The sequence below is a fragment of the Pan paniscus genome, chromosome 1 (genome assembly GCF_029289425.2).
Source record: "Pan paniscus chromosome 1, NHGRI_mPanPan1-v2.0_pri, whole genome shotgun sequence".
In the NCBI taxonomy this organism is placed as follows: Eukaryota; Metazoa; Chordata; class Mammalia; order Primates; family Hominidae; genus Pan; species Pan paniscus.
Window position 1 is genome coordinate 181,372,090 of NC_073249.2, and position 17,162 is coordinate 181,389,251.

At 41.7% G+C, this 17,162-nt stretch overlaps 1 protein-coding gene across 5 annotated transcripts in view; it reads left to right on the top strand.

Moving 5' to 3' along the window:
• Positions 1-17,162, top strand: part of TESK2 (testis associated actin remodelling kinase 2) — a 147,679-nt gene that overhangs the window by 55,070 nt on the left and 75,447 nt on the right. For all 5 annotated transcript variants that reach the window (XM_003812778.5, XM_034963725.3, XM_055093841.2 and 2 more), the window contains one exon: positions 14,421-14,542. In XM_003812778.5, coding sequence (XP_003812826.1) covers positions 14,421-14,542 — 122 coding nt within the window. The remainder of the gene's footprint in view (positions 1-14,420; positions 14,543-17,162) is intronic.

A 17,162-nucleotide genomic window follows, 5' to 3' on the forward strand; every position in this document is an offset into this window, starting at 1 on the left:
TGGGTGACAGAGTGAGTCTCCATCTCAAAAAAAAAAAAAAAAAAAAAAAAAAAAGAAGATACCAATGTCATTTTTCACAGAAATAGAAAAAGCAGTCGTAAAATTTTGTATGGAAACAAAAAAGAGACCAAATAGCCAAAGCAGTCCTGAGCAAAAAGAACAAAGCTGGAGGCATCATACTACCTGACTTCAATGTATATTACAAGGCTATACTGAGCACAACAGCATGATATTGGTATAAATCAGACACATAGACCAGTGGAACAGAATAAATCCACGTGTTTACAGCCAACTGATTTTCAACAAAGGTACCAAGAACGTACACTGGGGACAAGACACTTTCTTGAATAAATGGTGCTGAGAACATGGTATATTATATATGCAGAAGAATGAAACTGGATCTCCATCTCTTACTATATACAAAAGTCAAATCCAGTCACACCAGTACACTCCAGCCTGGGCAAAAGAGTGAGACTCTGTCTCAAATAATAAAATAAAATAAAATAAAGATAATTTAAAGACTTAAATGTAAAACCCCAAACTACAAAACTACTAGAAGAAAACATAGGGGTTTCAGCATGTTATTCTGGGTCTTAAAAAAAAAAAAAGAATACTGAGCAACATAGTGAGACCTTGTCTCTACAAAAAAAAAAAAAAAAAAAAAAAAAAAATTAGACCACAGTGGCTTACGCCTATAATCCCAGTACTTTGGGAGGCTAAGGCAGGAGGATCACATGAGCCCAGGAGTTCGAGATGAGTCTGGGTAATATAGTGAGACCCTGTCTTTAGAAAAAAAAAAAAAAAAAAAATGGCTGGGTGCAGTAGCCCATGCCTGTAATCCCAGCACTTTGGGAGGCCAAGCCAGGCAGATTGCCTGAGCTCAAGAGCTTGAAACTAGCCTGGCCAACGTGGTGAAACCCTGTCTCTGCAAACAATACAAAAAAATTAGCTGGGTGTGGTGGCGTGTGCCTGTAGTCCCAACTACCTGGGAGACTGAGGTGAGAGGATTGGTTGAGCCTAGGAAGTTGAGGCTGCAGTGAGCTGTGATCACACCACTGCACTCCAGCCTGGGTAACAGAGTGATACCCTGACTCAAAAAAATAAAAAATTAGCCAGCCATGGTGGTGCACACCTGTAGTCCCAGCTACTTGGGAGGCTGAAGTGGGAGGATTTCTTGAGCCTAGGAGTTCAAGATTGCAGTGAATTATGATCAAGCCACTGCACTCCAGCCTTGGTAAGAGAGAGAGACCTTGTCTCAAAAAAAGAAAAAAAAAAAAAAAGAAAGAAAAGTAAACAGAGGAAACACTTCAAGACATTGGTCTAGGCAAAGATTTTATGGCAAAGACCTCAAAAGTATAGGCAGCAAAACCAAAAATTGACAAATGGGACTATATTAGACTAAAAATCTTCTGCACAGCAAAGGAAACAATAGAGTGAAGAGACAACCTTTTGAATGGGAGGAAATACTTGTAAACTATTTATCCAAAAAGGGGCTAATATTTGGAATATACAAGGAACTCAAACAACTCAACAGTAAAAAATAAAAAACCATCTCTCCCTACCCCGATAATCCCATTTAAAAATGGGCAAAGGACATGAACAGAAATTTCTTGAAAGAAAACATAGGAATGGTCAACAGGTATACGAAAAATGCTCAACATCATAAAAAATTTGCTAATCAGGGAAATGCAAATCAATACAATGAGGTATTATCTCATTTAGAATGGCTACCATCAAAAAGACAAAAAGACCCCATCTCTACAAAAAAAAAAAAAAAAAAAAAAATACCTGGATGTGGTGGTGCACACCTGTAGTTTAAGCTACTCGAGAGGCTTAGGTGGGAGGATCGCTTGAGCCCAGATTGACACTAGAGTGAGCTGTGATCATGCCACTGCACCCCAGCCTGGCAATAGAGCAAGACCCTGTCTTAGACAAACAAACAAAAACAGGCCAGGCACGGTGGCCAGTGCCTGTGATCTCAACACTTTGGAAGATGGAGGCAGGTGCGATTGCTTGAGCTCCGGAGTTCGAGACCAGCCTGGGCAGCATGGTGAAACCTCGTCTCTACCAAAAATACAAAAATTAACTGGGTGTGCTGGCACATGCCTGTAGTCCCAGCTACTCAGGAGGCTGAGGCAGGAGGATCCCTAGAGCCAGGAGGTTGAGGCTGCAGTAAGCTATGATCATGCCACTGCACTCCAGCCTGGGAGACAGAGTGAGATCCCATCTCAAAAACAACAACAACAATAACAACAACAACAAACCCCAAAACCCCAAAAATGAACAAACAAAAAACAAACCAGATCTGATGAAGAAACGGTGTAAAGGGAACTCTTATATTCTTGGGGGGAATGTAAATTAGTATGGTCACTATAGAAAACAGTATGGAGATTTCTCAAAAAAGTAAAAAATAGAACTACCATATGATCCAGCAATCTCATTAGTGGGTATTTATCCAAAGGAAGGGAAATCAATATACCAAAGGGATACTTGCATCTCCATGTTTATTGCAGCACTATTCACAGTAGCAAATATATGGAATCAACCTAAGCATTCATTGATGGATAAGTGGAAAAAGAAAATGTGGTATATATAAAAAATGGATCACTATTTGGACATAAAAATGTATGAAATCCTGTCATTTTCAGCAACGCAGATGGAACTGGAAGTCATTATGTTAAGTGAAATAAGCCAAGCACAGAGAGACTAATATTGCAAGTTCTCACTTATATGTGAGAACTAAAATAGTTGATCTCATAGAGGTAAAGAGTAGAATGATAGTTACCAGAGGCTGGGAAGGGTGCGTGGGATAGAGAAAGTTGGTTAATAGGTACAAACATATAGTTGGATAGAAAGTGTAAGTTATAGGCTGGGCATAGTGTCTCATGCCTGTAATCTCAGCACTTTGGGAGGCCAAGGAGGGCAGATCACTTGAGGCCAGGAGTTCGAGACCAGCCTGGCCAACATGGCAAAACCCTGTCTCTACTGAAATTACAAAAAAAATTAGCTGGGCATGGTGGGTACGTGCCTGTAGTCCCAGCTACTTGGGAGGCTGAGGTACAAGAATCGCTTGAACCTAGGAGGTGGAGGTTGCAGTGAGCCGAGATTGCACCACTGCAACCAGCCTGAGTGACAGAGTGAGACTCGGTCTCAAAAAAAAAAAAAAAAAAGCGGCTGGGCGCGGTGGCTCATGCTTGTAATCCTAGCACTTTGGGAGGCCAAGGTGGGCAGATTGCCCAAGCTCAGGAGTTTGAGCCCAGCCTGGGCAACACGGTGAAACTCCATCTCTACTAAAATACAAAAAATTAGCTGGGTGTGGCGGCATGTGCCTGTTGTCCCAGCTACTCAGGATGCTGAGGCAGAAGAATTGCTTGAACCCGGGAGGCGGAGATTGCAGTGAGGCGAGATCATGCCACTGCACTCCAGCCTGGGTGACAGAGCAAAACTCCATCTCCAAAAAAAAAAAAAAAGTTATAATATTCAATAGGAGAGTATGGTGACTATCATTAATAATGTATTGTATATATCTTTTTTTTTTTTTGAGACGGAGTCTGGCTCTTTTGCCCAGGCTGGAGTGCAGTGGCTTGATCTCGGCTCACTGCAAGCTCCGCCTCCCCAGTTCACGCCATTCTCCTGCCTCAGCCTCCCGAGTAGCTGGGACTACAGGTGCCTGCCACCACGCCCGGCTAATTTTTTGTATTTTTAGTAGAGATGGGGTTTCACCGTGTTAGCCAGGATGGTCTTGATCTCCTGACCTTGTGATCCGCCCGCCTCGGCCTCCCAAAGTGCTGGGATTACAGGCGTGAGCCACCGTGCCTGGACAATGTATTGTATATTTCTAAGTAGGTAGAAGAGCGGAGTTGAAATGTTCCCAATACATATAAATGATAAATACTCGGCCTAGTGTAGTGGCTCACACCTGTAATCCTAGCACTTTGGAAGGCCGAGGCAGGAGGATCACTTAATGCAAGGTGTTCAAGATCTACTTCCTAAGTAGCTGGGACCACTATGCCTGACTATTTTTATTTCTGTAGAGACAGGGTATTGCTTTGTTGCCCAGGCTCAAGTGATCCTCCCATCTCAGCCTCCCAAGTATCTGGGACCACAGACATGCACCACCATGCCTGGGTAATGTTTTTTGTATTTTTTGTAGAGATGGGGTTTCACCATGTTTCCCAGGCTGGCCTTGAACTCTTGGGTTTAAGTGATCCTCCTGTCTCAGCCTCCCAGAGTGCTGGGATTACAGGCATGAGCTACTGTGCCTTGCCCTAAAAATTTTTTATTTTCTGGTTCTTGCTTTCCATGCTAGGCTCATCACAAGCTTGCAATTCCTTAACATGTACCCACCAGGCTTTGAGCCAAACCCAGTTTCTCACCATTCCTTAGAATATCCCATGCTCTTATTCCTCTGAGACTCTGCACATGCTTTTACACCTGCTCAGTATGCCCTTTCCTTGCTTGTTCTATTTGACAAGCTCTTTCTTATTCTTGAAGAAAACTGAAGGATGACTTCCTCTGGGAATCCTTCTCTGACCCCTTCAAGCAAGGTTTTTACTGGTGGCCAGTAAAAGGTTGAGTATCCCTTATCCACAAGCTGGGAACCAGAGGTGTTTTGGATTTTGGAAAATTTTTTTGAATATTTGCATTATACTTACTGGTTGAGCATCCCTAATAACTACTCTTTATGTGCGCATCATGTCTTTGTTCCAGGCTATAATAAGGGGGAAGTAAAAAGTACAATTTCATCAAGAAAGCAATAGCATCCCCAGAAATTCCATGCAGCAATTTCCACTTGCATCTTTTTTTTTTTCTTTTAGATAGGTTCTCGCTCTATTGCCCAGGCTGGAGTGCAGTGGCACAATCTTGGCTCACTGCAACCTCCGTCTCCCGGGTTCAAGCGATTCTTCTGCCTCAGCCTCCTGAGTAGCTGGGACTACAGGCACGTGCCAACATGCCCGGCCAATTTTTTGTATTTTTAGTAGAGACAGAGTTTCACCATATTAGCCAGGATGGTCTCGATCTCCTGACCTCGTGATCCGCCGACCTCGGCCTCCCAAAGTGCTGGGATTGCAGGCGTGAGCCACTGTGCCCGGCCTCTTGCATCTTCTTACTAGCACTATGTAACATAGACTCTCCTAGTTGCAAGGAAGATTGCCAGGCTGGGTTTCTTTCAGTCACAAAAAAGAAGAAAATTGGTGTTGAGTAAATAATTCATATTGTTTAATCTGCTTACTTTTCAGTAGATGGGTTCTAGGCCATAAGCTCAATTTTTGTCCAGGAAGTGTAAGTCACTGGAGGATTATCTCCAGAATTTTTTGGGTGATTCTGCCTTATAAAACTGTAGCTCTTTACGCTAACTACAAATATAACGCAACCTATATTTCTGTCCGTCCATATATTAGTAGCAAGTGAGGTGTAACCCACATTTCTGTCCAGCCATATTCTTGGGGGCTTGGCTCAAGCCTTTTATAGAACCACACATGAAATGTCGCCAAAGAGGAAGCAAAAAGATGCAACCCTTGCCAGTGACTTGTCAGCCACCACAAACCCAAAAGTCATGTGCCATGCTACAGTACAAACTAACCCTAGCTGTCTCATCATCAAGTGCTCTCTCACAACACAAACTAACCCTTGGTACCCCAAAAGGCAAAGAGATCAGAGAGATCAAAGGCAAAAGAACAGAGCTCAGACCTGAGAGAGATTTACTCACGACTCTATTTTTTCTGTTTGTTTGTTTGTTTTAGATAGGGTCTCACTGTGTTGCCCAGGCTGGAGTGCAGTGTCTTGAGCATGGCTCACTGTAGCCTTGATCTCCTGGGCTCAAGCGATCCTCCCACCTCAGCCTCCTGAGTAGCTGGGACCACAGGTGCACACCACCACAACCAGCTAATTTTTGTATTTTTTTTTGTGGAGATGTGTTTTACCATGTTGCCCAGGCTATCTCGAACTCCTGGGCTCAAGCAGTCTACCTGCCTCAGCCTCCCGAAGTGTTGGGATTACAGCTGTGAGCCACCATACCCATCTTCACAACTCTTTAGGCTCCATGAGAAGACAGATTCTCTTCCAAAAAGGGGTTAGCAGAGCTTAGGGTCTCAGGGTCTTCAGCAGTCTCCTTCAGGTCCCTTTGTGGTAGCCACATCTGTTAAAGGACAAAATTAGAATAAATATAGTTTAAAGACTTCAATAGTCTTTATTGCTATTCTAGAGTCCAGCAACTCTTCATTTCCTAAAATAGAATAAGTGTACCAATGAGCTGAGTGGAAGAATTTGGCTTTATAGTCAGAGAAGGGCTTAAAAAAGCAGAAGCAAAGACCTGAGAGTGTATTATTAGCCCTTTCAAAGTTCTTATAATGCAAAGGCAGGGATATCAAACAACAGAAAAGTAACTGATTTGTTAGCATCAACTAACTTCAGGCTACTTCTTTTGTGTAAGAGTTAAAGCGGAGGGACTTTAGTTATGCCAATTGAAGATTGAAGCTGGCCAGTTTGGGTGATTGGCTGTTATCTCTCTTTCCTGATTTCTTGGAAAGTCAGATAACAACTTAGTGGAACAACTTAGTAGAACTTTAGCACGGGTAACTCCGTTTTCATTTTTAGTCTTGTCTGTTAAAGCCTAGTGCAGGAACTCAATCCAAAACTGTTATGGCCTCCTGTAATTTTTGTTTAGTAGCATTTTGATAAATTTTGTCATATATACTTAAAAAAAAATGCCTGTCTTTGAGGAAGGATTAGATCAAAGATGCCACTTTTGTGATTGAAATGTTCCATATCCTTACTAATTTCTTGTCTTCTTGAGCTTTCAGGTTTAAAAAAAAAATTTTTTTTTAAATCTGTTTTTTAGATGGAGTTGCGCTCTGTCACCCAGGCTGGAGTGCAATGGCACAATCTCGGCTCACTGCAACCTCTGCCTCTTGGGTTCAAGCGATTCTTCTGCCTCAGCCTCCCAGGTAGCTGGGACTACAGACACGCACCATCACGCCTGGCTAATTTTGTATTTTTAAGAGATGGGTTTTCACCGTATTGGCCAGGCTGGTCTCGAACTCCTGATCTCTACCGCACCTGGCGAGCTTTCAGTTTTTGAGAGATGTGTTAAAATGTCTCATAATATTTAGGGGCCGGGCGCGGTGGCTCACGCCTGTAATCCCAGCATTTTGGGAGGCCAAGGCAGGCGGATCACGAGGTCAGGAGATCGAGACCATCCTGGCTAACATGGTGAAACCCCATCTCTACTAAAAATACAAAAAATTAGTCGGGCATGGTGGCACGTGCCTGTAGTCCCAGATACTCGAGAGGCTGAGGCAGGAGAATGGCGTGAACCAGGGAGGCGGAGCTTGCAGCGAGCCAAGATCACGCCACTGCACTCCAGCCTGGGTGACAGAGTGAGACTCCGTCTCAAAAAAAAAAAAAAAAAAAAAAAAAAATCAGGAATTTAGAGCTGGGCGCAGTGGCTCATGTCTGTAATCCCAGCACTTTGGGAGGCCGAGGCAGGCAGACTGCTTGAGCCCAGGAGTTTGAGACCAGCCTGGACAACATGGCGAAACCCTGTCTCTAAAAAAACATATAAAAATTAGCTGGGCATGGTGGTGCACAGCTGTGGTCCCAGCTTCTCAAGTGGCTGAGGTGGGAGGATTGCTTGATCTCAGGAGGGGGAGGCTGCAGTGAGCTGAGGTCATGCCACTGCACTCAAACATGGGTGACAGAGCGAGACCCTGTTTAAAAAAAAATAAAAATAAAGATCATAGATTTGTCACATTTGCCTTACATTGTCAGTTTTTGTTTTCTATATTACAAGACCATGTTGTGAGATACATACAAGATCATGATTATTATCCCTTGGTAGAATATTTATGCAATGTTCACACAGCGCTTTTTTTCTTGAATCAGTTGGTCTGACTGTATCAGGCTCAATATTCTTTGCATAGTTTGTATTCAAATTGTGTCTCTGCCATTTAATAGATGTACGATCTTGAGAAAGATTTAATTTCTCTGTGCCTCAGTTTCCATGGCTGTAAAATGAGGTTATTAGTGGTACTTGTCTCACAGGATTATCTTCAAGATTAAATAAGTTAATATGTATAAAGCAGTTATACAGCAGTACCTAGTATGTAGCAAATGCTGTAAATGTTAGCTATGTTATTGCTGTTTTATAACTGTGTATGATGGTTGGGGCATCTTTTTTAAACTTTTATTTTTATGGGTACATAGTAGATAATATTTATGGGGTACATGAGATATTTTGATACAGCCATACAATGTGTAATAATCACATTGGGATAAATGGGATATCCATCACCTCAAGCATTTATCATTTCTTCGTGTTGCAAACATTCCAATTATACTCTGTTATTTTAAAATATACAATTAAATTATTGTTGAGTGTAATCACCCTGTTGTACTAAATCTTCTTCATTCTATCAAGCTATATTTTTGTACCCATTAACTGCCCCCACTCCCCCACACCCCACACTACCCTTCCCAGCCTCTGTTAACCATCATCATTCTACTCTGTCTCTATGAGTTCAATTGTTTTATTTGAACTCCCACAAATAAATGAGAACATGTGAAGTTTGTCTTTCTATGTCTGGCTTATTTAACTGAACATAATGTCCTCAAGTTCCACCCATGTTGTTGCAAATGACAGGTTCTAATCCTTTCTTATGGCTGAATAGTACTCCATTGTGTGTATGTACCACATTTTCTTTATCCATTTGTTTGTTGATGGACACTTAGGTTGCATCCAAATCTTGGCTATTGTGAATAGTGCTACAATAAACATGGAAGTGCAGATATGTATTTGACATACTGATTTCCCTTCTTTTGGTATATACCCAGCAGTGGGATTGCTGGATCATATGGTAGCTCTATTCTTAGTTTTTTGAGGAACCTCCAAACTGTTCTCCATAGTGGCTATACCAATTTACATTCCTACCGACAGTGCACGAGGCTTACCCCTTTCTCCACATCTTTGTAAGAATTCTTTTTTTTTTTTTTTTTTTTGAGACAGAGTCTTGCTCTGTTGCTGAGGCTGAAGTGCAGTGGCGTGATCTTGGCTCACTGCAACCTCTGCCTCCCAGGTTCAAGTGATTCTCATGCCTCAGCCTCCCAAGTAGCTGGAATTACAGACGTGCACTACCATGCCCGGCTAATTTTTGTATTTTTAGTGGAGACGGGGTTTTACCATGTTGGCCAGGCTGGTCTCCAACTCCCGACCTCAGGTAATCCTCCACCTCGGCCTCTCAAAAGTGCTAGGATTATAGGCGTGAGCCACTGTGCCCAGCCTGCAAGAATTCTTTATTGCCCTTCTTTTGGATAAAAACCATTTTAAGTAGGGTGAGATGATATCTCATTGTAGTTTGGATTTGCATTTCTGTGATGATCAGTGATGTTGAATACCTTTACATATACCTGTTTGCTGTTCGTATGTCTTCTTTTGAGAAATGTCTGTTCAGATCTTTTGCCCATTTAAAAAATCTGATTGTTAGATTTTTTTTTCCTATAGAGTTGTTTGAACTTCTTATATATTCTGGTTATTAATCCTTTGTCAGATGAATATTTTGCAAATATTTTCTCCCATTCCATGGATTGACTCTTCACTTTGTTTCATTTGCTGTGCAGAAGCTTTTTAACCGGATGTGATCCCATTTGTCCATTTTTGCTTTAGTTGCCTGTGCTTTTGGAGTATTACTCGAGCAATCTTTGCAGACCAATGGGAGAGTTTCCCCCGATGTTTTCTTGTAGTGGTTTCATAGTTTGAGGTCCTAGATCGAAATCTTTAATCCATTTTGATTAGATTTTTGCATATGGCTAGAGATAGGAGTCTAGTTTCATTCTTCTGCGTGTAACTATACAGTTTTCCCAGCACTATTTATTGAAGAGACTGTCCTTTCCCCAATGTATGTTCTTGGTACTTTTGTTGAAAATGAGTTTATTGTAGATTTATGGATTTGTTATTGGATTCTCTATTCTGTTCCATTGGTCTATGTTTCTGTTTTTATGCCAATACCATGTTATTTTGGTTACAATAGCTCTGTGGTATAATTTGAATCAGGTAATGTGATTCCTCCAGTTTCTTTCTTTTTTTCTTTTGAGACAAAGTCTCAGCTCTGTCACCTAGGCTGGAGTGCAGTGGTGCAATCTTGGCTCACTGCAACCTCTGCCTCCCGGGTTCAAGCCATTCTCCTGCTTCAGCCTCCCGAGTAGCTGGGATTACAGGGGCATGCCATCAGGCTCAGCTAGTTTTTGTATTTTTTTTTTTAGTAGAGACAGGGTTTCACCATGTTGGTCAGGCTGATCTCAAACTCCTGACTTCAGGTGATCCACCCACCTCGGCCTCCCAAAGTGCTGGGATTACAGGCATATGCTACTGCACCCGGCCCAGCTTTTTTTCTTTTCCTCAGGATGGCTTTGGCGATTCTGGGTCTTTGTGATTCCATAGAAAGTTCAGTATTTGAGTAGTATGGGAATTTTAAAAATACCGATTCTTCCAATTCATGAACATGGAATATCTTTCCATTTTTTTGTATCTTTAGTTTCTTACATCAGTGTTTTATAACTTTCATTGTAGAGAACTTTTTTGTTTGTTTTTGAGACAGTCTTGCTCTGTCACCCAGGCTGGAGTATAGTGGCACGATCACAGCTCACTGCAGCCTTGACCTCCTGGGCTCAAGCAATCCTCCCACCTCAGCTTCCCGACTAGCTGGGACCACAGGCTTGAACCACCAAGCCCAGTTAATTTTTTTGTATTTTTTGTAGAGATAGTGTCTCACTATGTTGCCCAGGCTGGTCTCGAACTCCTGGACTCAAGCAATCCTCTTGTCTTGGCCTCCCAAAGTATTGGGATTACAGGCGTGAACCACTGTGCCTGGCCTTTTAGAGCTCTTTTAATTCATTGGCTAACTTAATTTCTAGGTATTTAATTTTATTTGGAGCTACTATAAATTGGATTACTTTTTGGTTTCTTTTTCAGATTGTTCACTGTTGGCATATAGAAATGCTACTGATTTTTGTATGTTGATTTTGTATGCTGTAACTTTTCTGAATTTATCAGTTCTAATAGTTTTTTTAGTGTAGTCTTTAGGTTTTTCCAAATACAAGATCATAATCATCTGCAGACAAGAATAATTTGGCTTCTTCCTTTCCAATTTGGATGCCCTTTATTTCTTTCTCTTGTCTGATTGCTCTAGCTAGGGTGTCCAGTACTATGTTAAATAACAGTGGTAAAAGTGGGGATCCTTTTTGTGTTCCATATCCCAGAGGAAAGGCTTTCAGTTTGTCTTCATTAAGTATGATACTAGCTTTGGGTCTGTCATATATGGCTTTTTGAGCTATGTTCCTTCTATACCTAGTTTTTTGAGGGTTTTTATTATGAAGAGATGTTGAATTTTATCAAATGCTTTTTCAGCATCAATTGAAATGATCATATGGTTTTTGTCCCTCATTCTGTTGATATAATGTATCACATTGATTGATTTACGTATGTTGAACTATCCTTACATCCCAGGGATAAATCCCGGTTGGTCAGGATGAATGATCTTTTCATGGGTTTTGCCATTTTGTTAAAATCTTAGTGTGACAGTTTTCAGATGATGGAAAAATAAGAAGAGTGACTTTCAGCTGGAGAGTCCTTATTAAAACACAGATGTCTTCTGTAAATAGAGTTGGAAAAATACTACCAGTGAGCTCTTTGTTTATAAATGTTTCTTTTAACTTATCCATGCAGGATCTGAAATGGAAAGCTACTTCTCTTTCATCAGTCAAGAGGTACATTACAACAGAATCATTGATGCACTGAGAAGAGAGCTGGGTTCCAAATCTCACTCAGTGATCTAGGAGAGGAGAGGCAGCCAGTGTTCTGCCTGCCTTAGTTTTTCTGATCAGGGTTCCTGTGGCTCTTTGTGTTTTGGCCCGGCCTCCCCCTCAACAGCCTTCCCTCTTCTGCCTGGCCTCTCTGAAACACTGTTTGAATTCTAAGATAAGCTGTGATGTCTGACCTGTATTAATAGCTATGATAAACTTGTGGAGCTATTGTCATTTCAAGGAGTTTTCGGATATTGAAGAGTTTAAGTAAGTTGTCATGTTTTCTTTTGGAATTCCCATTTGGTCGAGTATAGCATACTGAAATGATACTCCTGAAGTCCGTAGGATGATGACATTTTTGTATAGTAAAGTCCCTGTTGTGCAAGATATTAAATGACATTTTTTTAATGAGAAAGATCTTTGTGACTTCATGATTTTTCTACTGCCTCATTCATAATTCCTAAGCAGGAAACACGCATATCTCAGTTTAGCTTCTTTGAATCACACAAAATGTTTTGTCTGGTGGTCTTATTTTGCTACCAATGAGACCACATTTACAGGGTGAAAACAATCTTTCTCAAGTGAAGTGTTATGGTTTATGAAACCTGTGGAGTGTGCATTGAAATGATAAATAATATTTACACATGCACAATAGATTGAGTTCTATAGAGGGCGAATGCTTTTAGAAGTAGACTTTCCTCTGTGCATATGGGTAATAGTGTGAGTGGTGTGGCCCATGTTTGTTGTATTTAACTTGAGTGTGTTTAAATGATTATAAGGTGCTTTGGGTAGAGTTACTACAATATTAGCTCTAAAAGGTTCACAGACTTCTTTCTATATTTAGCATGAAATTTTTTTTTTTTATAGATTTTTTTTTTTTTCGCGAGACGGAATCTCGCTCTGTCGCCCAGGCTGGAGTGCAGTGGCACAATCTCCACTCACTGCAGGCTCCGCCTCCCAGGCTCACGCCATTCTCCTGGCTCAGCCTCCCGAGTAGCTGGGACTACAGGTGCCCGCCACCACGCCCAGCTAATTTTTTGTGTTTTAAGTAGAGACGGGATTTCACCATGTTAGCCAGGCTGGTCTCGATTTCGTGACCTCGTGATCTGCCCCCCTTGGCCTCCCAAAGTCCTGGGATTACAGACGTGAGCCACTGTGCCCGGCCTATGGATTTTTATGGTACTTGGGGGAGACTTTGAGTATGTGGGTTTAGCATCTTATAAAGACAGTTTCATTAAGTGTTACATAAGGCTCATGCATATATCTTCGTTTTGCACACTTAGAATGCCACAGAAGGGACTCTTTTCTGTTGGTGTCTTAAGACTCACCAAGGTCAGCCATGAGGAATCAGCTTAAAAATTTTCCCTCATTTTTTTTTTCTAAGGTATTAAAAACAGGCCAGGCACGGTGGCTGGGAGGCCAAGGCTGGTGGATCACAAGGTCAGGAGTTCGAGACCAGCCTGGCCAACATGGTGAAACCCCGTTTCTACTAAAAATACAAAAATTAGCTGGGTGCGGTGGCAGGCGCTTGTAATCCCAGCTACTCGGGAGGCTTAGGCAGGAGAATTGCTTGAACCCAGGAGGTGGAGGTTTCAGTGAGCCAAGATCACGCCACTGCACTCTAGCCTGGGTGACAGAGCAAGACTCTGTCTCAAAACAAAAACAACAACAACAACAACAACAACAACAACAAAAAACCAGACATGATTGGCTGGGCATGGTGGCTCACACCTGTAATCCCAGCATTTTGGGAGGCCGAGGCAGGCAGATCACCTGAGGTCAAGAGTTTGAGACCAGCCTGGCCAACATGGTGAAACCCTGTCTCTACTAAAAATACAAAAATTAGCCGGGTGTGTTGGCACATGCCTGTAATCCCAGCTACTCAGGAGGCTGAGGCAGGAGAATCACTTGAACCTGGGAGGTGGAGGTTGCAGTGAGCCGAGATTGTGCCACTACACTCCAGTCTGGGTGACACAGTGAGATCCTGTCTCAAACAAAAACAACAACAGCAACAAACCAGACATGATTTCTTTTATTTATTTCTTCTTTTTTTTCTTTATTTCTTCTAAAAAAAAGAAAAAATGGGATACATGCGCAGAACATGCAGGTTTGTGCCATGGTGGTTTGCTGCACCTGTTGACTAAGTTCTAAGTTCCCTTCCTTCACCCCCCACCCGCTAACAGGCCCTGGTGCGTGTTGTTTCCCTCTCTGTGTCCATGTGTTCTCAATGTTCAACTCCAACTTATGAGTGAAAACATGGAGTGTTGGTTTTCTGTTCCTGTGTTAATTTGCTGAGGATGATGGCTTCCAGCTTCATTTATGTCCCTGCAAAGGACATGACCTCATTCCTTTTTATGACTGCATAGTATTCCATGGTGTATATCAGACATGTTTTCTTGAGATGTTAGTAACAGTGTTTTTCTGGCCAACTCAATGTGAAATAATACTGTTCTTGGGTAGAATAATTCATCTTCATTCATGGAAGTGATACTTTAATGTAATTAGATGTATATTTTATCTAAAGTGGCACAAAAATATCTTGGCATATTGTACATTTGGAGATGTTGACCTCACATATAACTATTGCCCTTGACCCTCTTTTCTTGTTCTATTTAATATTCTAGGTACGACACCGAGCTTCTGGTCAGGTGATGGCTCTTAAGATGAACACGTTGAACAGTAACCGGGCAAACATGCTGAAAGAAGTACAGCTCATGAATAGACTCTCCCATCCCAACATCCTTAGGTAATGGCTTTTCCTTCCTTCTGATCAATGAGAAAACTGAAACATTGGAGGCTTGCTAGAATAGCACTAATAGGAAAAAAAGGAGGGATTCAGGATTTATCATGCTGAATCTATCTTGCTGGGGTTTAGTGGTACTCTAGGTCGTTTTCTACCCATTGAGACTTAATTTATTGGTAATTAACTGCATTTAATAAAGCAACTTCCTTTATCTCTTAAGTTGCTTTACTCTCATTAGAACATTAGTAGCAGCTCATTAGAACAATTGTTTTCTATTGCTGACTGGTAATTTATCAAAGAGGAGAGATTGGTCTTTATGTGGTTATTTACTTTTCCTGATTACTTTTTGGGAAATTGTAATTAAATCAATGAGTGGCAATAAATGTAAAATTACACCCTCAAGTTATCTATCCTTAACTTTTAGCACTCACTTGAGGAGACACATTTTGCCTTTGAGAATTGTTATTTTTTTGAGATAGGGTCTCACTCTGTCACCCAGGCTGGAGTATAGTGGCATGATCATGGTTCACTGCAGCCTTGACCTCCAGGGCCCAGTTGAGCTTCCCCACCTCAGACTCCTGAGCAGCTGGAACTACAGGCGCACCACCACATCCAACTAATTTTCACATTTTTTGTAAAGTCAGAGTTCCACCATTTGCCCAGGCTGGTCTCAAGTTCCTGGGCTCAAGCAATTCACCCTCCTTGGCCTCCCAAAGTGGAGAATTATTTTTATAAGTTTATGTAATTGTCACTTTTTAATAATCCGTATCTGAATCTTTCTTGCCTTAATTATTTTGATATTTTAGTCAGGCAAGTATATTTTCTTTTTAAAAAAAATTTGGCTGGGCGCGATGGCTCACGCCTGTAATCCCAGCACTTTGGGAGGCCGAGGCAGGCGGATCATGAGGTCAGGAGATTGAGACCATCCTGGCTAACATGGTGAAACCCCATCTCTACTAAAAATACAAAAAAACAGTTAGCCGGGCGTGGTGGCACGTGCCTGTAGTCCCAGCCACTTGGGAGGCTGAGGCAGGAGAATTGCTTGAACCCGGGAAGCGGAGGTTCCCTCTGGGAACCTAGTGCAGTGAGCTGAGATTGCGCTACTGCACTCCAGCCAGGGTGACAGAGCAAGACTCCGTCTCAAAAAAAAAAAAAAAAAAAAATTTTATTTGGCCAGGCATGATGGCTCATGCCTGTAATCTCAGTACTTTGGGAGGCCAAGGTGGGTGGATCTCTTGAGCCTAGGAGTTTAAGACCAGCCTGGGCAACATGGTGAAACCCCATCTCTACAAACAACAACAACAACAAACAACAAAAAAAATTAGCCAGGTATAATGGCATGTGCCTGTAGTTTCAGCTACTCGGGAGGCTGAGGTGGGAGGATCTCTTGAGCCAATAGTTCACAGCTACAGTGAGCCATGATCGCAGCACTGCACTCCAGCCTGAGTGACAGAGTGAGACCCTATCTTAAAAACAAAAATGATTTTGTTAAAAAAAATTTTTTTTAAATGAGATAAGGTCTCACTGTGTTGTTCAGGCTGGGATTACAGGTGTAATCCACCACACCTGGCCAGTATATTTTTAAATGAGACCAAATAAGACAATTTAATTCAATGTATATTTAGTTAGGGTTTATGTGCAGGATGCTTTGTAAAGTTTAAAGTACTATTTACTTAGGGTCATTTATTGCTATTTTTTGTATGTTTATATTAGGCTAGAGAGAACTCATATGGCTTAAGTATGACTTACATGTTTGGTCAATGGTATTAAATTATGGAATTAAATTATACTGCTTACTTGAAACGTCTTATCCTTATATAGAATTATTGGCTTCCTAGTCTACTACAAAAATATTCAGCCAGTATTTTTATTGTGGTGACTTTCTTTCAAATTTATAAGTCAAATTAACACTTTTTTTTTGAGACAGAGTTTCACTCTTGTCGCCCAGGCTGGAGTGCAATGGCTCGATCTCAGCTCTCTGCAACCTCCACCTCCTGGGTTCAAGCGATTCTCCTGCCTCAGCCTCCCAAGTAGCTGGGATTACAGACACTCGCCATCACACCCAGCTAATTTTTGTATTTTTAGTAGAGACAGGGTTTTACCACGTTGGCCAGGCTTGTCTTGAACTCCTGACCTCAGGTAATCCACCTGCTTCGGCCTCCCAAAGTGCTGGGATTACAGGTGTGAGCCACTGCACCTGGCCAGATTAACACATTTTTTGAGCATCTACTATATGCCTGGTGATATATTCAGACATCAGAAAGATATCAAGATATATATAAAATAGAGTGTCTGCTAGCAAGGAATTTATACTTTACTTGCTCTACTTACATTGATGGAAAGAGAACTAATAAATTAACTAAGACACCACCATTTGAGTAGAATAAACTCTTAAGTGCCTTAGGAGTTCAAATGAGTGAGGGGTCATATTAACTTTGAAGAGTCAGGGAAGTCTGGGCGTGATGGCTCACGCCTGTAATCCCAGCACTTTGGGAGGCTGAGGCAGGCAGATCACAAGGTCAAGAGTTCGAGACCATCCTGGCCAACATGGTGAAACCCCGTCTCTACTAAAAATACAAAAATTAGCTGGGTGTGGTGGCATGCACCTATAGTCTCAGCTACT